Here is a 26,363-nt window from a genome sequence, read left to right on the forward strand (position 1 = left end):
TTATTTTTAACTCTCTATCTTTTTGCAAAAATTTATCTAAATCTGCTCAGCATCAAAATAAAAGAAACAGGAAAATGTCATAAAAATATAAAACTTTATTCTTAAAGCAATATAAGACAAGTGTACTTAGCTATATTATTTGCGAACGAATCGAAATAATATTCTGGCACAACAAAGCCCTTATTTTATTATTACCTTTATTTTGGATTTCTTTTAAAAATATAAATAGGCACTCTTCAATATTCTTCTCACATCGAATAAAACTTAAAATCCAAATCGTATAACAAAAATACTGATTCCCGCCAAAATGGGTGATGCGGTCCACAAGATGGCGGCACTTCTCACAATTGGCGCGCATTCCTTCTGCAGCCATTCATATTCCGATGTCAGATTCCTCTGTTGCAGAATTGGTCCAATAGTTGCTAATACTCTGTTGTGGTAGTCGTTCAGGTATTTAATCTGTTGAATAAATATTGAAAATAATAGTTACTGTAATGTGATGGTAAAATTGTGAAATACTGTGTAGTAAAGTTCTCTTTAAATAACTTTGTCGTTCTGAAGTGAACCGTTGAGTCTTGTTGGCTAGGTGGTTCAATTACAAACTTATAATTAAAAGAGAACAGACATATCTCATAAAATTGTGCACCAGCTGTAAACCTCAAATCCCTTAAATGTTGTATCCCTCAGTCTCATAGACCGATGCGCGATGGGACGGTATACCGACACTACCGAAGAGAGAACCTGTAGGTGCACGATGAGAATATTTTAACTTACCTCAAAATCATCAAGCAGGTCGATATCAAGGCAGGCGACCTGATGCGGAGCCAGGGATATGGTGTGGAAGCCGACTGCTCCTCGACCGTCGAAGTCACCCACTAAGTCTCCCGCCTGCAGGATAATATTAAATTAATCAACATATCTTGAGGTGGTCATGAACGCTTCGATTTGAACCTAAAGTGGTCTGTTTGAGAATCTTAAATGGTAGTGATTAATGATCAAATAAGTCGTGGTGGTACATTTAACTCATTTAAAGCAATTTCTGAAGCACCAGCTTCTCAGAAACAAGTGTGCGTTTTTGATTCAGACCAATCCCTGACAGATTGGTTTTGATTTTACAAGGAACCCGAACACCTCGTTAGTTCTATAGGAACCAATCACGCCTACCGAGCGCCTAACGTACGTCACTTTACCTACAAGAAGGCGCCTGTCCTAGCTGCCATATGGCATCTCCTGTATCTGTCTTTCCTCTGTGGTACTTACATACATCCATTTCATAAATTGAACAAAAGCAACAATTCTTTTTAGTTAATTTTATATTTATTGTTTATGGTCTTTGTCGTTGACGCTTCTTCCTTGTCATTTGTGTGTCATGTCATCATGTCAAAATGTGTCAAAAGTTTACTCAAAACTGACACTGTCAAGTGTCATCTTATCATTCGGTTATAATATGAAATTTTAAAGGCATGTTATAAGCTTTGTAGAAGTAATAAAACAAAAAGTTAACAGACCCGATAAAGTAAAAGTGAAATCGCGACAATAAAACAGTAAAGTTAGATCGCCTCCCGATTCTTTTTCAGCGTTTTGTTACCAACCCATCACTTCGAAGCAATGTTTATGAACTCTATACATATTGATAAACTGATCGGAAAGGATGATTATCATACATGGAAATTCGCTGCAAAAGCATACTTGGAGCACGAGGATCTGTGGTCGTGCGTGGATCCTGATAACAAGGAAACAGTAGACGTTGAAATGGATGTAAAAGCTAAGAGCATGATCATTCTTCTAGTGGATCCAAGTAATTACCACTACATAGAACAAGCTGTGACTGCGCGTGATATGTGGCTTAAGCTCAAGTCTGCCTTCGAAGACTCCGGATTGAGGAGAAAAGTAGCATTAGTACGAGATCTGATTAACACAAATCTAAATAGTTGTGTCAATATTGAGGACTACGTAAACAAAGTTGCAACTACTGCCGATAAGTTAAGAAGTATAAACTTCAATATTGAAGACGAAATGTTGGGTGCCTTAATGTTAGCAGGTTTACCGGAACAGTACAAACCTTTGATAATGGCTATAGAATACTCCGGTGTAGAAATAAGTGCAGATTATATTAAAAATAAGTTATTACAAGGAGTGAAAATGGAATCTGATAATACCGCAAAGCAAAGATACCCACGAAATAAGAAATATAGTCCCCAAAATGATCAGCCTAAACCTCATGGTCCCCGTTGCCACAATTGTAATAAACATGGACATTTAAGAAAGAACTGTTTTAATTATAAGAAGGAAAATGCTAATATATTACTTTAAACTATCTTAGCTCAGTTTTTAATTAATTTATTAAACCATATTTATACACACGAAAGAAGTAGAAGGAACATAAAATAGTACAAAGGTACTGCATATTTCTAATCTATTTAATTCCTTTATATTTTACTCATTAACTGATCTCAATAGTTTTAAGAACTTTTTTTCTGTCAGAGGGTAAGAATGGTGTTCTGTAATACAGGATTAACCTACTTGAGGCACCAGTCTCTACGTTTAATGAAACTTGAACTACAATATTCTTATTCGTACTCACTTATAAAGAAACAGGTTGGTATAAGTGAGTGAATAGGATTGTATTGAAATATTATACCTGCACTGATCGGTACCTACCCGTACAGGTTTGTCTGTACCGGAAACCTGTTTCTTTATGTAAGCACCCTAAAAAGGACAAAAAATACCCGTTTGAAATATGACTCTGAAGAAGAGGAGGACAAATAGTAGTTTAGATGGTGGGGTGTCGTGTTCAGAGATAAGTAAATAAACCGAATACTAATTAATACACTTTTATTTTCTGACTCCAATTAGGTTACATGGGATTTGGTACGGTCACAATATTTAGTAGCGTGCGTTGGTAGTGCGATATACGGGACAACTGAGGAGGCGAACACAATGCAAGTACAGTATGAACAATATTGATGCGTCAACAATTAGTGTAGGTCCCACTACATCATTCCTCCCCTTTTTTTAAAAAAAATTTTTGACAAAAGATTTTTTACAAAAAAATATATTCTTATCCAGTTACTATATAATCCAAGAAGTGCTTACAATGTTCACAAACAATATTATTAAATTACAGTCTCAACAAAAATTTGCTTACAGTATACATTTATACAATAACAACTTTGAAACAAGATGCTTGACGGGTTGTGCGATAAGCGCATGTTTGTCTCAGTACTACTGGCTTTGTACCTAATGGCTTAGTGATTAAAAGATACACCTCTCGTGCCTGAGAGTGCAGGTTCAAAATGTTCATTATTACAAATTGAATATCAAATACAGAGTAAAAAATCTATCTTCAAACAGGACAAAACTTTGATTTTAACAATATAGAACTATCTTAAACTAAGTACAAAATGTTCTTAACCTTTGTGTTATACTCTGTTCTCCTCTCTTGGAGTCATTGTGGCCGGCCGGTACCAACAATACAAACTATGCAGAATGTCCTACGATCGAAAAACAAAATATAACACAATACGTCCTGTAACTGCCTTAAATCTATGTAATACACTACTCATATACGTCTATTACAGTTGCGGAACACTTCTAGAGAGTCCGTCTTGACATTTAATGTGATTACATACATAATAGGTAACATGAAATATACATAATCTATATTATATACGATATACGTTAAGGGTAGTTATCATGCCGGGTTACTCTGCTATACATATTAAAAAATAAAATTACACGCTTGGCTTACTCGTACGAATGACCAAGAGTCTCCAGTATCCGACATGATGACGCCATAAAAAATATACATTCACTACTGTTTAACATTCACTACACATTCACACAAATATAATATCACTTGAGAGAACGAAGGTTTTTGATCAGCGTATTATTATCACAGCACAACTTTGGCTGTTGACGGCGGAGTCATTGTATGTTGAGGTTGCACAGTTTCGACCTTAATACTAGGTAAGGCTACAGAACTGGCTACCATTTCTTTTCTTAACCATTTCCTCACGCCTCTAATAAATCTTCGTTTCAGTGCGTAGGCAAATACCATGATTAACATTATTATAATAACTATCATCACTATGCCAATAATATTTAACTTATTATGCATATGGGCTACATTAGATACATTTTCGTTTACAATTACGTTCTCTTTCGTTTGATTAGAACCCATTTTGCTAATTTAGTCCACTATACTGATGTATCGTCTCAACGTAAATGAAATTAAAGATCGCGATACCACAATTTGAAACTAATGTCCTAAATAAATCTGCAAAATTGACATTTTAACAATAAAATAATTTATCGGTATTTCAATGGCTTCTTGCTTACTCGACCAGTTCGCGTAGTATAAACTTTACTATCGGGTTCGTCCGTTTGAATTGTTACTTTTTTCGTAACTTTTCGACAAACGGTATCCCTATTACTATTATCAACTACTTTAGATTGCGATTCATCCTCTATTAACATGTACGCTGGTTTCAGACGATCTATAGAAACTTTAACTTGTCGGTCGGGCAACTGAATACAAAATACTTTATTATCTCTACTTATGACGCGATATGGTCCGTCGTAAGGTGGTTGTAACGGTTTCCGTACTGCGTCATTACGGATAAAAATATATTCACAATCATACAAGTCTTTATGCACAAAAATCTTATTTGGTGACTTATTTTTCCTATTAAATGGCTTTAACCCGTCAATTACAACTTTTAACTTATTTACGAAATTTTCAGAATCGCTAATTTTCAAATCAGTTGTATCATAAAAGTCACCGGGTACTCTAATATTACTGCCATACAACATTTGTGCAGCGGTTACGCCTGTATCTAATTTTATCGTTGTGCGTAACCCCAACATTACAGTTGCCAATTCGTCAACCCAGCATTTATTATTTAAGCGAGCCATTAACGCGGCTTTTAAAGATCTATGCCAACGTTCTACTAAACCATTACATTGAGGATGATACGGAGTTGTACGTGTCTTTATAATTCCCATTAAAATCATTAATTCTTTGAATAAGTTACTTTCGAACTGACGACCCTGGTCACTAGTGAGCTTTATGGGACAACCAAAACGACTAATCCAACCTTCGTATAATGTTTTCGCTACGATTTCTGCAGTTATCTCTTTTAGTGGAAATGCCTCTGGCCAACGAGTGAATCTATCGATAATCGTTAAACAATATCTATAACCTTCTGGCGAGGTTGGTAACGGTCCTATAATATCAATATGTATATGCTCAAAACGTTTAGTACTTTTAAAGGACTCTAAATCGGAAACCGTATGTTTTTGAACTTTCGCTCTTTGACATTTTACACATGTTTTAGCCCATTTACCAATATCTCTATTCATTTCAGGCCAAAAATATCTATCTTTTACTAATTTTTTACTTGTCTTAATACCAGGATGACTTAAATTATGAATAGAATCAAAAGCTAAGCGACGAAATTTTTCAGGTAAATATGGTCTTGCACTATTAGTAGACATTTCGCAATAAACATGTTTATCAGTATCGAGTAACGTTACACGTTTCAATATTACTTTACTGTTGTTGTTTGACGCCCTCAATAATTTTGCAAGCTGTTCGTCAACTTCCTGCGCAGTGGCGAGTTCTGCGAAATCTAACGTCGTGGGACATGTTATTGTTTCAACTCTAGATAATGTGTCAGCAACTATATTATTATTTCCACTAATGTGTCGTATGTCAGTACTAAATTCACTAATAAACATAATTTGCCTAGTTCGCCTAGAAGTTTCTCTATTGGTACCTAATTTAGTAAACGCGAAAGTTAATGGTTTATGATCTGTAAAAATTATTAATTCTTGTCCTTCAACTAAATTACGAAAATGTATGATTGCTAAATAAATTGCTAAAAGTTCTCTATCATATGTACTATATTTCTTTTGTGCTTCAGTTAATTTTTTCGAAAAATATCCTAAAGGTTTCCAATTTCCATCAACTTTTTGTTGCAATACTGCACCTACACTTGTGTCTGATGCGTCCGTCATCAATGACAAAGGTGTATGTGCCGATGGGAAATACAATAAGGTAGCATTTTTAAGATCATCTTTACATTTTTCAAAATTTTTCGTAGCTTCAGGTGTCCAATTGATTTTACTTTTATCCTTACGCTTTGAATTCCCTAAATATTTATTTAACGCTGCCTGATGATCAGCTGAATGAGGTATATGAGCTCTATAAAAATTTAACATGCCTAAAAATCTTCTAAGTTCCTCTACAGTATCCGGCTTTGGAAAATCAATAATCGCTTTAACTTTATCTTCTAATGGTTTGATTCCTTCTGTAGAGACTTCAAAACCCAAAAACTCTAATTTATCTTTACCAAAACTACACTTTGAAAAATTAATCGTTATACCAAATTCATTAAAACGTTCAAAAACTTTTCGTAAATGTTCTCTATGCTGCTCTTCATTTTCCGATGCAATGATGACGTCATCTACGTAATTGAAAAGAAAATCTAAGTCTTGTAAAACAGTATGATGCATAAAACGTTGAAAAGTTTGTGCAGCATTTCTTAATCCAAATGGCATACGCACAAACTCGAATAAACCAAACGGTGTTATGACGGCAGTTTTCTCAATGTCATTTTCCGAAACTGGCACACAATAATAGGCTCTATTTATATCTAGCTTTGAGAAAACCTTTTTATTATCTAACATATACGTAAAATCATGAAGACGGGGAACTGGATATCGATCAGGCTTGGTAATCGCATTTAAACGTCTATAATCTCCACAAGGTCTAATATTCCCGTCCTTCTTAGGAACAACATGCAAGGGACTTGCCCAAGCGCTTTTACTCGGCCTACAAATCCCAAGCTCTTGCATAATCTTAAACTCATTTTTAGCTTTTACGTACCTGTCTGGTGGTAACTGCCTGGCTCGTGCGTGCACTGGAGGTCCTGTGGTCTCAATGTGATGACAAACATTATGTTTAGGCGTTTCTTTGTACGAAACTGGTTTAGTTAGTTCTGGAAATTCACATAATAAATCATAATAAGGGCAATTATTTACGATAGTTTTCAAAGTGGGCTCACTAGAATTAGAAAGATTGCCTTTGGTGCTTAAATTAGTTACTTGATCGATTAACCTTCGTCCTTTCAAGTCAATTAACAACTGAAAATTAGCTAAGAAGTCAGCACCTAATATTGGTTGCTGTACGTCCGCTAATGTAAATAACCAACGGAATGCTCGTCTTAGATTTAAATCTAATTCTAAGTACAATGTACCATACGTGTTAATCTGAGTTCCATTTGCGGCAAAGAGTTTATAACAACACTCACTTGTATTACCTTTCATGTAGGCTACTTTCCGCGGTAACACTGACACGTTTGCACCACTATCCACTAAGAAGTTTAAGCCCGATTTCCTGTCTCTGACACACAGACGGTGATTCCCGAAGGCACGGTCACAGCCTCCCGTCGCAGACTGCACCGACTCTAGTTTTTCGCTGGCTTGTCCTTGTCCTGTTTTTTCTTCCAGTTACATGGATCCACGCATTTAGTTGCCTTGCTGCGATACTTATAATGGTAAAAACATAACCAATTTGGATCTTCGAATTTCCTTGTGCGACTTCTTGACCCTGACCTGGATCTGTTGCGTCTAAAGTTATTCCTTCGCCAGTTATTTGAACGGCCTCGTGATCTTGACTCTAAATTTTGTAATCTATCACTCAATTTGTTTATTGCCGAAATAATTTGGTCCTGAGAACCGGATGGGCCTGGTTCCTGTTTGACAGTCGCAACACTGTGTATGGGAGTCGTCGTTTCCATTATTTTATCCGCTATTGATGCTATAGTTCGGCCATTCAGAGAATGCGTTCCTGACACGTCGCGATTGAACTGACGACGTAACTTTGCAATGGCGTTGCAGTTACGATAAAAATATTTTTGCTGGTTGTTTACCGTTTTAACAATTGAGGAGCATTAAAACAACATTATTATATCAATAATCAATGAATGTTATTACGTCGTCAGTTCAATCGCGACGTGTCAGGAACGCATTCTCTGAATGGCCGAACTATAATTTCTCTAAATCTTTTTCTTCCGTTACAGCTAAAACTCCTCGCACCGAATTTGGTAAATGATTCTGCCACATAACTATGAGTGTTTCGTTATTTACTCGTCCCCTGGCTAGGTCTTGCATTTTTCTTAGTAATTGTGATGGTTTCTGGTCGCCTAATTCCATTTCGCCAATGAGTTTTTTTACTTGCCGCTCTTCGGATTCTTGATATATAAATATCAACTTATTCTTCAAGGTCTCATATTTATTTTTCTCAGGGGGATCCACAAGGATCTGTGTAACTTGCTCAACTGCGTCCGGGGGTAATTTTGAAATAAGGACCTGGTATTTTGATTCGTCGGACATCTTCTGAGGATTTAGAACTGCTTCTGCTTGGATAAACCATGTTCTAGGCGACTTCTTCCAAAATTCCGGAATTCTAGCTGTGATGGAGATGGACGACAGTTGATGTTCTTCAATAACGACCTTCTTGTCTTCAGACGACATTATAATTTCTTAATTTGACGCGCACTAATATTAAGCCGACACTACGTACACTTGTGTGAGTTGCCCCGGTCGTCCGATTCACTGAATTACAAGTCCAAATTCACTGGTTACAGTTCACACTTTCTCCACACGGGGTCACCAATTTAGATGGTGGGGTGTCGTGTTCAGAGATAAGTAAATAAACCGAATACTAATTAATACACTTTTATTTTCTGACTCCAATTAGGTTACATGGGATTTGGTACGGTCACAATATTTAGTAGCGTGCGTTGGTAGTGCGATATACGGGACAACTGAGGAGGCGAACACAATGCAAGTACAGTATGAACAATATTGATGCGTCAACAATTAGTGTAGGTCCCACTACAGTAGGATTTTAACTTCTGTTTAAAAGTACCAATAGTTATTTCCATTAATACAAACTTAGAAAAGCAACATTAGTATTTGCCCGACTAGGAATTGAACCAGCACACTCTTACGTGAGAGCCTGGTGCTTTTAGCACTAGGTCATCACGACTTTTGCCAACTTAAGGTTATAAGACGAATAAGGAAGTTAGGCCAGGCGCCTTCTTGTAGGTCAAGTAACGTATGGTAGGCGTGATCAGTTGCTAAAGAGGCGGTCAGAAAAATTTGTGATTTTATTTTGAAAATAAAAACCGGGCGGGTTGCCCGGGTAACTGGATTGAGCAGGTTAGATAGGCAGTCGCTTCTTGTAAAGCACTGGTACTCAGCTGCATCCGGTTAGACTGGAAGCCGACCCCAACATAGTTGGGAAAAAGGCTCGGAGGATGATGATTCTGAAAATAAAAAGCGAGTTCCAAAGAAGGCTTGTAAGGCGGGCGGAGCTAGTAGCGTTCCCCGTCCCCCGAACACCCGTATTTTGGCGCTATACTTTCTTAGGATATTTTGCATCTCCGCTATTATGACATCTCCGCTAGTCATTTTGTTTTACATGGTTAAGCCATAAGATAGAAGGGAATTGACTTACTCTGATGTGGTTAACAGTATTGTTCATTTCAATGGATTCCATGAGGTCTTCATGTCGGATGCCATACTCGTTCACTTCGTAGTACCCTGGCTCTGGAAGTAACAATCATCATCATTAGCTCGCGCCCATCATTGAATATCCTTTGCAGTCGTTTAGTCAGAAGCCAGAAATTCTGACAACCAGTCGAATTGGGTTGCCCGGGAAACTGGTTTGAGGAGGTGCGGCTCACTGGTACCTACTCAGCTACATATGTATATATATAATATATGCTTGGGAAAAGCCTAGGCAGATGATGGTGAATATTACTATCATGTGAAAAGAGTATCTTGTTTTTATGGGTCTCATGCTCGGAATTTAATTGCCGACCTCTATTGAGTTTTACAAGAACTATATAATTTCAAATCTACATTTGACAGATCCTGTTAAAAGAAAACAGTTTTTATGAACTCACCATTACTATAGACCATTTTAGGCGCGATGCCGGGATCATCAGCGGTTGGTCCACTGAGGATCCATATCGGCCCCTCATGCACGTTCAGAAAGTGTCCCACGCCGTGACCCGTGCCATGGCCGTAGTTCAAGCCCACGTCCCATAGCGCTTTGCGGGCTAGGACTTCTATGACATTGCCCTGGAAGTTTTTGAAGAATCCATTTTTTAGCCGACTTCAAAAAAGGAGGTTCTCAATCTGACATGTATGTAGGTGTGTATGTTTGTGTGTAATTATCTCACGTTTGGCTGAACCAATTTTACATAAAAGGCCTACGACGGAACACGACGGTGTTTAGTCAGTAAGAGTCTGACGCTCCCTCACCGCTGCTAACACACAACGGGAGGGGTCATTTGATGATTTTTGACGTCGTTAAAAAAGGTAGGTTAGGTATATTTATAATTGAAGTCGTTTTCATTTCTAAAAAGTTTTATGATACTAGTGGGCCGCGGTAGGTACGTGCTTCGCAAAGTATAAAGTCCAGCATTTTGTTAAAAAATGTGATATGTGAGCATCGCTCGACTGATTTTGTGCTAACTTTACATAAACCATCTACTAAATAATCCGAACAAAGCCTAAACATTTGGTTTGAAAAGAGGAGGTAAGCTTGAGATACAAAGATACCGACTAAAAGTTTGCATACTAGCTGTATATTCTAACGAAAGCTTTAAAAATATAAGTAACAGGAATTAGTAGATTTTTATTAAATTAGTAGATTGATATTACTTACTAAGATACCCCTGGGTAAGACTGTAGTGGCAAGCGCTATCTGTCCCTTCATAACCCTGGTGAAAGCCAGCCGCTGTGCAGGAGTCGGTGACGCACTCATATGTCGCGTCCGTGTGATGTCAGTTGTACCCTCACTAACAGAGTATAAGGTACAATTGAGAACACGGCGAACAAGACAAATTATAGGATAATACTTTATGATTTTTTTCTTAACTACGTTAGAGTTGCCTTCCAGTCTAATCAGTCTAGTCAGAGTTGGCAGTCGTTACGGGCAGTGAGAAGCCAGTAAGTCTGACCAAGGGGTATTGGGTTGCCCGGGTAACTGGGTTGAGGAGGTCAGGCAGGGCAGTCGCTTCTTGTAAAGCACTGGTACTCAGCTGAATCCGGTTAGGTTAGGTTAGGTTAGCAACAACATGATTGGGAAAAGGCTCGGAGGATGATGATACTTGAATGACAACCGAAACAATGGTTTCGTAAGAGTTGTAACTTAACTCTCTCCTACTCCTTTCGAACCTGGCAAACGCTACAAAGATATATAAGAACTACTCACAAATACTGTCCCCCGGAGTCGACGAGCAGCATATCATCAGCTCTGATGACTCGCTGCGGCCCCTCCTCCTGTGGGCTGTAGTGGATGATCGCGCCGTTCTCGCCGGCTCCAGCTATGGTGGAGAACGAGGGACCCATGAAGTTCTCTTCTTCACTGCGAGAAGAATTAATATTAGGTATAATTATTTTAATCCAACTATTGGCTAATTGGCTCCGAAACTTCAGAAAAAAAAAACAAAGAAAACTATCCCCGGGTGACATACCTACTTAACTATGCTATATTTTATCCGGATACGAAAATAAGTTTCCCCAGAACGTGGGTGAAACCGCATACAACAGCCAAAAAAAAAGAAAATATTTGCTTGCCAAAAACAGGCACAATAAAGCATTAAACAAATTGAATCTTCTTCCTGCGATAGGTTTTCCTCATTGTGTTTTGCAATTTTTTTTTCTTTTAACCTCAAGTTGTCAAACCAAGGTGTATCGGGTTGCCCGGGTAACTGGGTTGAGGAGGTCAGATAGGCAGTCGCTCCATGTGGCACACTGGTACTCAGCTGAATCCGGTTAAACTGGAAGCCGACGTCAACATAGTTGGGAAAAAGGCTCAGAGGATGATGATGAACCTCAAGTTGTCAAATAAATATATTCGCGCTCCCTCCGGTCACGTCGTCTTGTCAGCTAAATCTTACTTAAGTGTTCATAGGATAGTAGGAAAATTGCTGAATTTAACACATTCCTAGCTATCAGGTGCCACCATTTAACACCTCTGTATACCATGTTTTATGCGAATAAACGAAACCAATCCAATTTTTAAACACTTGTATTGAACTATTCTTTTAAAGAACCCCGCAGTCCCTTATACCAAAATCAAAAAGATCAAAATCAAAAATGATTTATTCAAACTTGCCTGCAAGACAGCAGTTTTTGAACGTCAGGAATTTACAAAAGACAGTCCCCAAAACGCCCACCCTTGACCACTTCCTATGTGTTTTTGCTGGGAAGAAGAAGTGGCGCAACAAACTCCCCAGCAACACATGTCTGTCTGTAGGTTAGAAGAACCTTAAACACCACTCACCCTCGAAGCTTCTCCATCATCTTGGACAGTTGGACCTCAGTGACGTTGACTCCGTCAGCGACCTGCTTCTCGACCCAGTAGAGCGAGCGCACTACTGCCGTGCCGTCCTTTATGTGGGCTAGTCTGAAGCCCTAGTGATGAGGAGGGGTTTTATAGCACAGGAACCATTTGGTTAGGTTCAATAACTTTGGACTATAAATAATGATTAACATGAGATAAGAAGAACAGCTTTTTGATTGAGGAACACTTCAAAATTAGCTTCCAAAATTCAAAAGCATTTTTAAACTAGACTTGAATGTATCTATTTTGTCAAGTAAAAGAATCCTACTAATATTATAAATGTGAAAGTGAGAATGTATGGATGTAGGTATGTTTGTTATTCTTTCACGCAAAAACGTATGTAGATAGGTGAGACATTAACACTTAGGCTAGACATTAAGACATTAACACATAGGCTACTTTTTATCAAGACACCACGCAGGCGTAGCCGCTGGCGGAAGTTAGTATTAAATAAGGCAGCCTGCCTTTCTCCGTTTATATTTGCAAGAAGTGGATGGAGCAGTTTTCAAGAATATTTTTTTTTTTTTCAGATATCGCCTGAAAGGGAAATGCATTTTGAGGTCTAGACTATGGAACGTTGAGATCCCCGTATTGCGAACTTTTAGTCGGCCGATAGTTTCACCTGGCTCATAAATCACTATGTAAATGAATACCGGTATCAGCCTGCCTAAAAAGTTTGATTGAATTCACGATTACCTTCAAAATATACTCCAACCGTCCAACCGTCAACCAACCATCGGGCTAACTTACATAGACAGTTTGCTTTGCAGTGTGAGGGGACTGTTAATGTAAATAAAAGTGTTAAACTAAAATTAAAAGAGTTGAGATGACTCACCTGTAACTCCACATCATTTTTGACGCACTTCTTCAATGCGACTGGTGATATTGATGTTGACAGGATTCTAGCTGGACCGTTCTGAGAAACGAAAAAGTTTTTGGCTCATTCATACAAATCTGTATTCTTTCTATTAATATTTACGGAGTAAACCTAATCCTTTTTTTTTTAACTACGTCAAATACCATCAAAATTCATCCCGCTGTGGGTTAGCAGCGGTGAGGGAGTGTCAGACTCTTACTGACTAAAAACCGTCGTATTCCGTTGTAGGCCTTTTATGTACCAGGGCCGCGGTAACTCGCGCGAACAATCCCGCAGCCGCGAGTAAACCTAGTCCTTAGTTTAAACTTCTGAAAATGTATGGTTATACCTTTCTTATTTCAATTGTAACTTTTATCCATAATGAGCATGTATCAAAATGAGAGAATGTATGCTAAATACCTGTGAAAAAAAAACTATATTGTACTTAAAACATAGTATGATAATGACTTAGTTGTCGAGAACATACCTCGATAGCCAAAACAATAGCGTGACTCGCCTCGTCTGATAGCCAAATGGTACCTCCTGCACCCAGTTCTACCTGGAAATATACAAACAAACAAAATTAACAAACTCGTCTATGCTACATTTTTTTAACACTCAATATTTCGGATATCTCAAAAGAAAAAAACTTAATATTACACCTTTCTAATTAGTCTACAACGACTATTTATTTCTGGGGCCCAATTCTGCTAAGTTAATAATTGATTTGATTTGATTTATATCAGTTTTAACCTTAGCGGGCATTCTGCTACTCATATAAGACCAACCGTATTCCAACGACATTCGATTGGTTTTGCGATTGGTCTGCCATTTTGGGTGACTTTGGTCTACCTATACGGTAGCTTGCTCTACAATCGTATGTCGCTTAAATAAAAATTGCAGAATCGTGCACCTGGAGACATCGGATTGTAAATCGTGTACTCAAAGTCCAAGTGACAGACAGACTTGACCAATTGCAATGATATTTTGTAGATAGATCTAGTTGTCCGAGCCTGACAAAAGACATAGCTTATTTTTTACCAGCATGCAGGAAAATAGTTCCCTCCGATAGCGGGTGGTATACCTATTATTAAACACAGTTCCACTTACCGACAAACTCCTAAGATAATTAAATATATCGGCGTAAGGCCTTGCTTGCAAAGCCACGTTTTCCGACGCGAGGTGAGCAGCGATGTTAGTGGCTAACACTCCTTGGTCCCAGAATAGGATTACTGAGCTTAGAGAATTCTGAAAAATATAAGTAAAATTAAGTTTTAAACCAACGGTAGTTCACAATTAGTCAAATTAAATACCTACTCTCATTGAGCTGCCAAAAACGGTTACCTATTTTGCTTAATTTGAAAAGGCTTATGTTTAACTGACCACCACATATAGTAACAAATAGCAGACAAAAATAGTAAATGATCACCAAAATGAAACTCGCATTTTAATGTAAAATTACAACCAAAGTTTTACCACTTTGCTATCCTATTTAAGTAAAAGTACTCCAAGTAAATCATGAGTAAGCCAAAAATAGTAAATGATCACCAACATTAAACCAACATTTTAAAGTAAAATTATTTATTTATTTATTTATTTAAACTTTATGCAACAAAAATATTACATAGGCGGACTTAATGCCATAGGCATTCTTTCCAGTCAACCTTAGGGTGATGCAGAGAAAAACATGGTAGGTGCATTAGAAAATAAAACACTAAATACTAATTAAATACAACAATATTAATACAAATAACAATAAATACATACACTTTTATGATTTATTTTTATAATCTATTTCTACAATGTACACACTATACATATATACAAACTTAAACTACTTATCTTTATACAAAACTAAAAATAAAATACTATATACAAAATATATATAAACATAAAATATAAAAGAGCACCGATCAGGCGTCGAAGTATTCCTCCGCATCACTGTCCTCCGGAAACGTGCCCAGAAGACTGGCTGCATTGCCACGTTGAATGGCAATGCTAATTCTTTGTCCGAAGAATAAGCCAGCCCTCTGGTCACGCGAAGCGTCGACAAGCCTTTTCGCGATGTCCTTATAAAGTAACCGCGTACTCGGGCCCCATGGTCCGAGCGTTTCGACCCCAAATGGCTCAAAAGTATAGTTCCCAATAAGGTTACTATACTTGCGCCGCTTGGTGGTCTCTGCAGAAGCAGCAGCCGCACCAGCATGACCTGCCGTGCAGGGAAGATGCGATGGCGCCAGGGTGTCGACGCACGTTGCATCCCACACCAAGGGCCTACCCAACTTCCATGGCAACAACGTCATACCATCTGGCCTCTTTCCATCGTCACGTACCAGTCCATTAGGCTCTAACACGGCTGGCACGCCGGCGGTGGAAAGAGCACGACGGATAATGTCGTTAATGCTGGCATGCCGTGCAATACGACCAGCACTTCTGCAGCACGACAGACCATGGTGCCCGAGGCTGTCGACGGCTTCACCGCAATGGCAGCGATGCGGAGCAACACAGGGAGCGCCTAACCGTAAGCATGTAATACATACATACATACATATATACATATAATATACCAATAAATTATTGTGATGATGATTCTGCCAACGATTTCTTAAGCAAGTACTTCCGCACAGCACTCTTGAAAGATTGTTTGCTGAGTGACTTCCTGGTTTCTAAGGGCAGCGCATTCCACAGAAGAATAGCTTGAATGTGAAAAGAAGAGTGGATAGTGTCAGAGGTATGAGAAGGACAGTGAAGAAGAAGATTGTGAGAAGAGCGAAGATTTTTGGAATGACCGGAGCAACGGTATTGAAAATGAGGAATTAGATACGAGGAGGGAGTAGGAGAGTTAAGTAAAGAGTAAAAGGTCGTCAAGGCACGCATCGATCTTCTCTGACGAATGGACATCCATTTCAATTGCGTCCTATACTCAGAAACATGATCGTACTTCCGCAGGTTGAAGACGAATCTTATGCAGTTGTTGATGAGTCGATCAAGTTTGTTGAGCAAGTCCGCATTGAGGTCGAAGTAACACACGTCACCATAGTCGATAATAGGAAATATTAGGGACTGCACAAGCATTGCTTTGGTTTTCGGCGGCAAAAAGTTTCTTAACCGATTTAGATGACGTAAGGTTCCAATTACACGCTTACTCACACTAGCGACCTGAGTTTGCCAACTAAGCGTACTGTCCATATAAAGACCCAAGTTCTTCACATTGAGGCTAAGCGGAACAACAACATCGTTTAGGATAATCGGACGACAGTTCGTAATATCCACCTTACTTACCATACGAGGACTACCCACGACTATGGCTTGACACTTAGAAGGATTTACTGACACCCCGAATTGGTTAGACCATCGATTAATAACCGACAAATCTACATTCAGTTTGTCAATGGCTATATGCAGATCCTCAGGCCGAGCCTGAGTGTAAAGCTGAAGATCGTCGGCATACAAATGATACGCACACTGAAGGTTAGGAGTAATGAAGTTAATAAAGATAGAAAATAATAGTGGAGAAAGAATACCGCCTTGTGGGACACCAGCCACTAGATCACGCCAATTAGACAATGTCTCATCAACTCGAACAGCTTGCTGGCGCCCACGAAGATAAGATGAGAACCATTCCAGAGCCTTGGGTGAAATCATAAGATGGGAAAGGATAGATTCTAGGATATCATGACTGACGGCATTAAAGGCATTAGAGAAATCAATAAGGACCAAAGCTGTAACTTTGGTGTCCTGAATCCCCTCCCTAATGTCACCAGTCACTTTGAGAAGTGCCGAAGCAGTGCTGTGTCCTGGCCTGAACCCAGATTGCAACGGGCTAATAAGGTTGTGTAAGTGGATGAAGCTCGACAGTTGCTTATGGACGCAGGCCTCCAACACTTTTGAAAGGAAAGGAAGGATTGAAATTGGTCTAAAATGGGTGGGGAGGGATGGATTTGCAATTTTGGGAAGGGGACGGACGTAAGCATAACGCCACAAGGAAGGGAATTGACCCGAGTATAAGGAGTAGTTAATTATATCAGTGATGGATGGGAGTATATACTCAAGGATCGGGATGACCATACTACGACTGATATCGTCATAGCCCACGGCCTTGGACTTTATCGAAAGGATGATCTTTTTGATATCACCCGCAGACACCGGAGAAAAATCAAAGATATCAGTGCAAGGATGTGGAAGGCTGGCAATAAAGTTTACCGTCTGACGAGTGGTTTGACGATCCAAACTAAAAGTGGTAGAGAAATGGCAATTGATCTCATCTAAACCAATCGTATTAGGCAACTCTGACTGACGTGACTTACCGATACCTAGTGAGCCAAGGAACTTCCAGATATCGGCTGCGGAGCTAGACGTAATATTATCGAGAATGTGGCGGCGTTTAGCATTACGTATCATCTGGTTACAACGATTTCTTGCTGTTTTGAACAGAACCCAATTCTCCTCTGACCGATCCTTTTTAAACCTGCGAAAGGTCCGATTTCTCCGTCTCATCGCCATACGTACTCCTCTCGACATCCATGGAGCTGGCGGACGCTTAACTCTCACCGACTTAACTGGTGCATGAATGTCATAGAGATTTTGCAATAACCGGTTCAGCGTCGCTACTTTATCATCGACAGAGGAGGCGTTGGCTACTTCAGCTTCCCACTCAAGTCTCGAAGCGTCCTCGCGTGTATAACCAAAGTTTTAAAATTCTGCTATCCTATTTAAGCAAAATGAGTCCAAATAAATCATTGTTATCCCAAACTTGATATATATGTTAGCAGGCATGCAGCATGGAAGCAAACATGCAACATGCAGCAAGCATGGCTTCTGTCACGGCTCCGGCGCTGCGGGGCTCCGGCGGTCCGTTAAAACTACCTGCGCCTCAGCTCGCAGGCCGCCTCGCCCCTCCGCGCCTACGCGGTTTTGAATTGCACTCTAGGGGTAGGGCAAACAAGACTACCTACGTGGAGTCTATAAACACATAACTTAATATGCCTTCATTTTATGGCAATCACAGTGATTTATTTAGGCAAAAATAATACACTAATTTGGTCGTCAAGATTTAGTGATCATTTACTAAAGAAGATGGATCAAAATTGCCCCACGTCCTATAACAATGTGACGTATCTCAAAAAAAAGATAAAAATGTTTAAAAAAATATGACATACTCTCTAATTCATTTTTTTTACACCTTCATACGAAAAAAATGCTTTAAAAATTGTTCAGGCGCTGTTATGAAAACATCGTTCATAGGACTATTTATGGACTATTTTATTACATTATTTTTTTGTTTGATAGGGTATACCTCACAGGTGGTCCCATAATCATCAGGTCAGGATCTGATGATGGAAACCCTGAGAAATCCAGGGCAACTTTTGAAAGTTGTAGGCATGCGCAGGATAAAAACTTGACTATAAGGTGTATGTCTTATAACAATATGCAACAGTGAAAGTTTGGAGCTGACCTGATGATGGAGACGAAAGAAGGTCGAGGGAACTCGACAACCGAATATGTAAACTACCTCGTGTTTGGGCTCATATTATTTGTATTGAATAGACCTTTGCAACAGTGAAGGTTTGAAGCTGACTTGATGATGGAGACCAGAGAAGGGCGAGGGAACTCGACAACTGAATATGTGAACTGCCTCGTGTTTGGGCTTATATTATTCGTATTGATAAGAACTTTCCACTTATGCGGATAGTGACAACTGTGCTTGTCACTGAAAAGCCAAAAATAAAAATAAAAACTTTTTACAATAAAAAAACTTCCAAAAACACTGAAAAGCAAAAAAAAATAGTCTTAGGAGCATCGGCCTAGAAGTCGGTGGGGAAATAAACTTAGGTACATCCTTTAGACACCGACTTCTGAGGTAGTTTAAATATTTTCTTGTCGAGTTCCCTCGCCCTTCTCTGGTCTCCATCATCAAGTCAGCTTCAAACCTTCACTGTTGCAAAGGTCTATTCAATACAAATAATATGAGCCCAAACACGAGGTAGTTTACATATTCGGTTGTCGAGTTCCCTCGACCTTCTTTCGTCTCCATCATCAGGTCAGCTCCAAACCTTTACTGTTGCATATTGTTGTAAGACATACACCTTATAGTCAAGTTTTTTCCTGCGCATGCCTACAACTTTCAAAAGTTGCCCTGGATTTCTCAGGGTTTCCATCATGAGATCCTGGCCTGATGATTATGGGACCACCTGTGAGGTATACCCTATCAAACAAAAAAATATTTTAATAAAATAGTCCATAAATAGTCCTATGAACGATGTTTTCATAACAGCGCCTGAACAATTTTTAAAGCATTTTTTTCGTATGAAGGTGTAAAAAAAATGAATTAGAGAGTATGCCATATTTTTTTAAACATTTTCATCTTTTTTTTGAGATACATCACATTGTTATAGGACGTGGGGCAATTTTGTATGGATTGTGATCCGTCTTCTTTGGTTGGTCGAATACAATTTAAAGTGGAGTCGTGACTAAAATAGCTGGTACTATTATATTTTTAGACTTTATTTTTCTGGTGTTAAGTAGATATTTTTGGTTAGGGTATCAAAGCATTTTATGGTGGTCAAAATATTTATTCTCATTTGAAAATGTATAAAATCTAACTGGAAAGAGAGCATAATATGATGTCATATACTTTCTTACCGTTGTCGGGTTCCTCCTGATCACAAGATAAGAAAAGAACACTGGATTGAACGGTATGTCGGAACCGCGAACGTTTAGTGTGTCTGAAAAATAAAATTATGTATTTAGAAGAGTTTCAGTCGGTATAAGAAGTTACAGAAATTGGATGAATACATTTGGGCACTCAGATTTACAACTAACTTCCGCGAAAGTCAAGGGATTTTTCTATAAAAATGTTTAAAAACTTTTTTGGCAGTCGTTACATGTCAGAAGTCAGCAAGTCTGACATCCAGTCTTACCAAAGGGTATTGAGTATAGTTATCGGCACGGATTATGAGCTCTCGGCGGAAGAGTGGGGATCGCTTTGCGCACTGTACACTTAAGGCAATAAACCAATAAATCACTTCTGCTCAAGTGAAGGTCAGGGCTCAATATCCTTGCCGATGATTATAACTAGGTTGAGAACATTAGACAGGCATTCCTTTCTTGTAACACACTAGTACTCAGCTGCATCCGGTTAGATTGGAAGCTGACTCCAACGTTGGGAAAAGGCTCGGGAGATGATGATAACGGTTTATTGACTTACACGCTATATCGTCCAAGGCAGTCAGCAGCAATACAGTGGCGCCTCTAGTGTTCATTTGTTGAACTAACTCCGAGATCTTCTCGGAAGATGGCTGACCTGGGAAATTATTTTTAAAGACATTTTATTTATTTATTATTTGGAGGACCAACATTTAATCAAGCATTGCAACTTAGTCAAGCTTCACAGGGATTCCAATACTCCGGAATTTCTGCCTCCCACGCACGGTGTCTCAGATTCCGTTTGTGGGTCGGGCCTAAATCACTTTGTGTTTTTAAGAAACTTTCACAAAGAACTCTTGAGTCTGATGATCGGAGATCTCGTAAATGTCGGTCCTGCTTGTGATCTGTCTCCGGTGGTGTCGGATTGCCGTCCCGTCGGGCTATGAGAGTGAAGGAATAGTGAGTGCGTATGCGCGAATGCAGGTGCACTAGAATATGTTCTCCTTATTTACAGAATATCTACTATTTTCAAAAAGATTAACAAGGGAGTTTCTTGCCCGTTCTTCTCCATAGGAAGCTACTTATGGAATGGGCAGCTAGAATCAAAGCTATTTATATTTTTGACGCTCATAAGAGCTTGCAAAAAGCCGACCCCAACATAATTGGAAAGGCTCGGGAGATGATGATGTTCATGAGTGCTTGTAAAGGCCTAAATGAAATAAATGATTTGACTTCTATACATAGTATAAAACAAAGTCGCTTTTTCTGTCCCTATGTCCCTTTGTACGCTTAATTTTTTAAAACTACGCAACCGATTTTCATGCGGTTTTTAATAGATAGTGATTAAAGAGGAAGGTTTATATGTATAACTAGCTTCTGCCAACAGTTTCACCCGCATCCCGTAGGAACTACTTCCCGTACCGGGATAAAAAGTAGCCTATAGCCTACCTCGATAAATGGGCTATCTAACACTGAAAGAAATTTTCAAATCGGACCAGTAGTTCCTGAGATTAGCACGTTCAAACAAACAAACAAACTCTTCAGCTTTGTAATATTAGTACCTACAGATTAGTATAGATAACATACATTAAATAGTAGAGAGATACTGTTATCCCGTGCGAAGCCAGAGCGGGTCGCTAGTTGATAAATAAGAAGCACGAAGCTAGACAGATGATGATGACTTACCGGTGTACTGCAGAGTGAGAGGCAGTAGGGCCTCATTGAGTCTGTCAGGCGGTCCGTCATTGAGCCTAGTTCTAGCGATGTCTACCAGGTTCTCGTATATAGCCTGTAGTGTTATGTTACGTGCTGCTAATGCCGTCTGGGAATAAATGTTAAACATTTTTAAGTTAAATGTCGAGGCAAGTTTTTATTGTGACCCTATGCGATATGCGTTTTCTTGCCAAATGCAATCAATTTCAGTATCTATCATTCATCTACTAAATATGTAAATAGTAACTAATAATGGAACAGAAAAAATCGGATTACTAATATTATGTGAGCGATTTTATTAAGCTGTTTAAACACATTTACCTATCTCCAGAAGCAATGGTATTGAGGAACTCTGTAAGCTATGCCTTTTCAACTGGGTGCGCGATGTATGTAGTTCCCACGGAACGCGTCGTGGAATCGTTGGCGGAAGCTATTAATTCTGAATCTTACCGTTTTACCGGGACACGGAAAAAGTCAATACTCAATAGTTTTATTGCTTTCCACATGTATTCTTAGGTGGTAGTACTTATAAATAGTTCACATGGACCCTGTCGGGCACAGCAAAATAAATAGTTCACATGGACCCCGTCGGGCACAGCAAAATAAATAGTTCACATGGACCCTGTCGGGCACAGCAAAATAAGTGGGTTAGGAGAGAGGAAGCTCTTGTCGGCTATGTTACTTATTATTGTTGACTAACGGCCAGTTTCTTCATCAAAAGTTAAAGTTAAAGTAATGTCTAAAGTAAAAGTAACGGTCAAATTCGTTTTTTCAAGGCTAAAGTGACAGCAAAATTCATAGAAAAATTGAATTTAACCGTTACCTTAACCTTAGACATTACTTTGACTTTTACTTTGGCTTTAACTTTTGATGAAGAAACTGGCTGTTAGACTAAAGTAGTTATATAGGCAAAAAAAGTTTACATATTTATATTTTTATAGTCATGGGAAAAATTAAAGTAAAGCCACTGTTTTTGGTAATATAAAAATGGTACTGTGACGACAAAAAGTTGACCAGGAAATATAATATTTATAGGAAACGAAGTGGTGACATAAGAGTATTGTCAAACTACTTACTTCCAGAGTAGTCCAGGCACTCCTAGTGTAGGTGGTAGGATCGACAGCCACCACCGACTCCGCCATGTTGTTCACAAGCCAGGTCTGCAGGGAATCATCAACTCCTGCAATATTACATACAGATGATTAAGCCAGTAGGAGTTAAGGTGTTCTAGGCTAGGTGACAGCCGTACGGATCCATTGATCTTAAGGTTAAGCAATGATATGCAATCGTTACGGGTAGAAGTTAAAAATTCTGAAAAACAGTCTTAGCAAGGGGAGTCATGCTGCCCGGGTAACTGCGCTGATGAGGTTAGATAGACACAGTCTTTCCATGTGTCAAAACTGTAAGCCGACCCAATACAGTTAGGAAAAGGCTATGTAGATGAAATGATTCAATCATAAGGTGGGTACACACCTGCTGAATCAACACACCTACCGAACTAAGTAGTTATATCTCCAATTGGCATAAAGTTCATGATGTGATATTGTAAAAAGTCGCTTCCATTCCATTCCGTCAAAGTGTGAATTGATTGTCTTATTTCGAGACTTTGCAAACCCTTGTTTGGAATTGAACATACCTATGATAACTTCTTGCTGAAGTATTGCCATAACAACTCACCCTGCTTCATCAGGTCCCAAAGAGTGGCGTCGACTTCTACGTCGAACTGCGTCCAGTACCGGGCGTCGGTCCAGACCAGCGCCCTGGTAGCCGTCACCAGCGCCGTGCCCGACGAGCCGCGCAGACCAGAGAGCCACTCGCGACGCGCGTCCGCCGGGGATATGTACTGAGACTAGATAGCAAAAAAGGAATACTTTAAAAAACCGGCCCGAGTCGACTCCTACCAAGGGTTCCGTACCATTGTTTATAAAACTGACAAAAAATCACGTTTCTTGTATGGGAGCACCCTAAAATATTTATTTAATTCTAGTTTTCAGTATTTGTTGTTATAGCGGCAACAATAATACATCATCTGTGAAAATTTCAGCTCTCTAACTATCACGGTTTATGAGATACAGCCTGGTGACAGACGGACGGACTGACGGACGGACGGACAGAGGAGCGAAAACAATAGGGTCCCGTTTTACCCTTTGGGTACGGAACCCTAAAAACTAATCAATCAATCAATTTATTTATTTGCTGTGCGCGGCTGTCATTGAACTTCCTTGGCAGTCGTTACGGGTAGTCAGAAGCCAGTAAGTCTGACACCAGTCTAACCAAGGGGTATTGGGTTGCCCGGGTAACTGGGTTGAGGAAGTCAGATAGGGCAGTCGCTCCTAGTAAAGTGTTGGTACTCAGCTACATCCGGTTAGACTGGAAGCCGACCCCAACATGGGAAAAGGCTCGGAGGATGAGTCTGATGGTCACTCACGTTATGTGCATCAGCTGTGGGCACAATATATGCGTCTACGTGTCTCTCACTCATCACGGCGCGCACGGCAGCCAGGCGGGAGGCAGCTGACTGCCTACTCAGCTTGTTTGAAGGCTGTACGTTCACTGAAAGATATAATAAATTCGTAGTATAAAAACACTAGAAAAATCCGCTTTTGTAAATGCAAAATTTAATCTTGACCACGATCAATCTATGATACGATGTTCCATCATGAAGTTCCAGTTCATATCTTCCGGCTCCATCATCAGATCAGTTCGACAGTACCATATTATTGTATTGTCATCAGAACTAATACAGGTGACAACTTTCATGAAATAGCTACTAGCTGCACAGGTCGATCGATGACAAGGTTTAGCAACCTTTGGTCTCTCCGTGAATGGAATCATCTTGACGTGACGATGATGTCAGCTCCTCCATATTTCGGAAAGCAAGTTAAATTGGTAGGTCGGTGTAACGGTGAACAGAAAGACACCCAGTCTTACCAAGTGGTATCGGGTTGCCCGGGTAGCTGTTTTGAGGAAAACAGAAAGGCAGTCGCTCCTTGTTGCACATTGATTTTGAATTGGACTGAATTGCTTTGGATGCCGACTATTGCCGACCTTAATATAGCTGGGAAAAGGCTAAAGTATAAGAGGAATAAAAGTTACCAAACGGTTGCATCAAAGTCAGTCATCCGTTTGGTACATAAAACGCCACCGATATACAATTTTCTTCCTGTTATAATTTATTTGCTTACCATAAGTTGGAGAGTCCGGTTCCGCGGAGTTATAATACGAGTATGGTATGTGAGCACAAACATGATTGGCGGCCAATCTGTAAAGTGAAACAAATCTTATGAGCCCAAACTTAAGTAGTACTTGATGAAATGTTCCTATGTCTTCCCCTTGTCTCCATCATCACATCATCTCGGAGGTAGGGAAATCAATCGCCCCAGGAGAATTCTCTCTCTAACCAGGCAAAAGTAGCTTATATCCTTTCTCAGGCTCAAGATTACCTCTATATCTAATGTCTTTTAAATTAGTTCAATAGTTTTGGCATATTCACAGAGTTCAATTCGCATTTATAAGTACCTAAGGATTTTCATCAGTTAGCGTAAACTCTTGCACCTTTTGACATATTGCGCCTACTACAAAAAAAATTGGGAACAGGGCAGGAGGAAGAAGAGCGAAAAGTAGTTTCTCTAAGAGTGAGTCTATAAGCGTCGTAGTAAAACCTATTATTTTTATTAACTCCCCCTACTTTCGGTCGTGGTTGTGATTTCTCTCCGGTGGTGTCGGATTGTCATCCCATAGCGCCATGAGAGTGAAGGCATACTGAGTGCACCTGTGTCCAAGCAATTGTGTGTGCACTACAATATGTCCTGCGCAGTTGGCTAATCTTATATGAGAACCGCCGCCTTATCCGATAATCGGGTAGGAAGACATCATTGGTTTAATAACTAAATAATAATATTTACTTACATAAAACTTATTGTAAATATCCAACCACTTGCGCCGGCCATTTTACACACAATAAATTGATATCAAAATAATTTATCTCCATTTGAGGGAGTTTATCTAAAACAATTGACGATAATAATAGGATTAGATTAAATGTAATAATTTATATTATAGTAATCCGATAGAAAATATCATAAGAACTAGTTTTGATAAGCAATTAAATAAAATCGGCCAAGTGTGAGTCGGAATCGCGCCCTTCTAAAATACACACATCAAAAGTGTCTAGGGATCAAGCATTTTTATGCGGATTTCTTGAGATTGAGATGTGGCTTTGTAATAAATTTATGATTTTATAAATTTATATGGATCCTTTTTGGTGCATTTCATAATTTGAATCAGGAACTGTGAATCAAATTCGAGTAAAAGATGAAAATCAGCTGTCAATATTTTCCCTATAAACACATACAACGCATTGAAGACATTATTAGTGCTACTGTTTCCCTACTACTGATTAAAACCAACGTTATTATGGAGCGGCGACGTCATTTAAGCAGGGAAGAAATGCTCAGAGCCGTGGGAATGATAGAAGCTGGTTCCCGGCAACGTACTGTGGCTTTAGCTCTGAATACAAGTCAGAGTGTTATCAGTCGACTTTGGACACGTTACCGAAGCACTGGTACCGTAGCTGAGCGCCATGGAGGACGGTATCGCTGCACCACACGGAGACAAGACCGATACATTCAAATCTTAACTCGAAGAGCTCCAACAATAACCGCCATGATGTTAGCCGTGAGGCTTCATCACTCTTCAGGGAACTTAATTAGCGACCAA

At 39.3% G+C, this 26,363-nt stretch overlaps 2 protein-coding genes across 2 annotated transcripts; both read right to left on the minus strand.

Moving 5' to 3' along the window:
* Window positions 1-75: 75 nt before the first annotated feature.
* LOC124644678 (xaa-Pro aminopeptidase ApepP-like) lies at window positions 76-25,628 on the minus strand. Its single transcript, XM_047184183.1, has 18 exons — window positions 25,554-25,628; window positions 24,830-24,906; window positions 24,073-24,197; window positions 23,322-23,493; window positions 22,721-22,824; window positions 21,618-21,753; window positions 20,494-20,589; window positions 19,929-20,011; window positions 14,397-14,534; window positions 13,774-13,845; window positions 13,266-13,346; window positions 12,371-12,501; window positions 11,297-11,449; window positions 10,748-10,880; window positions 9,981-10,158; window positions 9,530-9,621; window positions 775-888; window positions 76-459 (listed from the first exon to the last, which is right to left on the minus strand). The coding sequence occupies exons 1-18, from the start codon at window positions 25,592-25,594 to the stop codon at window positions 265-267; spliced, it is 2,121 nt and encodes a 706-aa protein (XP_047040139.1). The 5' UTR covers window positions 25,595-25,628; the 3' UTR covers window positions 76-264.
* Window positions 5,835-9,434, minus strand: LOC124644679. The gene is made up of 2 exons (XM_047184184.1): window positions 8,057-9,434; window positions 5,835-7,827 (listed from the first exon to the last, which is right to left on the minus strand). Exons 1-2 carry the CDS (start codon window positions 8,539-8,541, stop codon window positions 7,473-7,475), a joined length of 840 nt encoding a protein of 279 aa, XP_047040140.1. The 5' UTR covers window positions 8,542-9,434; the 3' UTR covers window positions 5,835-7,472.
* Window positions 25,629-26,363: the final 735 nt, after the last annotated feature.

Source organism: Helicoverpa zea, chromosome 30 (assembly GCF_022581195.2).
Source record: "Helicoverpa zea isolate HzStark_Cry1AcR chromosome 30, ilHelZeax1.1, whole genome shotgun sequence".
NCBI classification, from domain to species: domain Eukaryota; kingdom Metazoa; phylum Arthropoda; class Insecta; order Lepidoptera; family Noctuidae; genus Helicoverpa; species Helicoverpa zea.

Excerpts from the sequence above, each read along its gene's own strand:
- LOC124644679 (XM_047184184.1), bottom strand. The coding sequence starts at position 8,541 with ATGTCGTCTGAAGACAAGAAGGTCGTTATTGAAGAACATCAACTGTCG. Across the intron at positions 7,828-8,056 it reads GAAAAAGATTTAGAGAAATT|AGCATCAATAGCGGATAAAA; the intron begins ATAGTTCGGCCA and ends TGGCCGAACTAT.
- LOC124644678 (XM_047184183.1), bottom strand. The coding sequence starts at position 25,594 with ATGGCCGGCGCAAGTGGTTGGATATTTACAATAAGTTTTAT. Across the intron at positions 12,502-13,265 it reads AAAATGATGTGGAGTTACAG|GGCTTCAGACTAGCCCACAT; the intron begins GTGAGTCATCTC and ends CCTCATCACTAG. Across the intron at positions 10,881-11,296 it reads GACTCCGGGGGACAGTATTT|TGAGGGTACAACTGACATCA; the intron begins GTGAGTAGTTCT and ends ATACTCTGTTAG.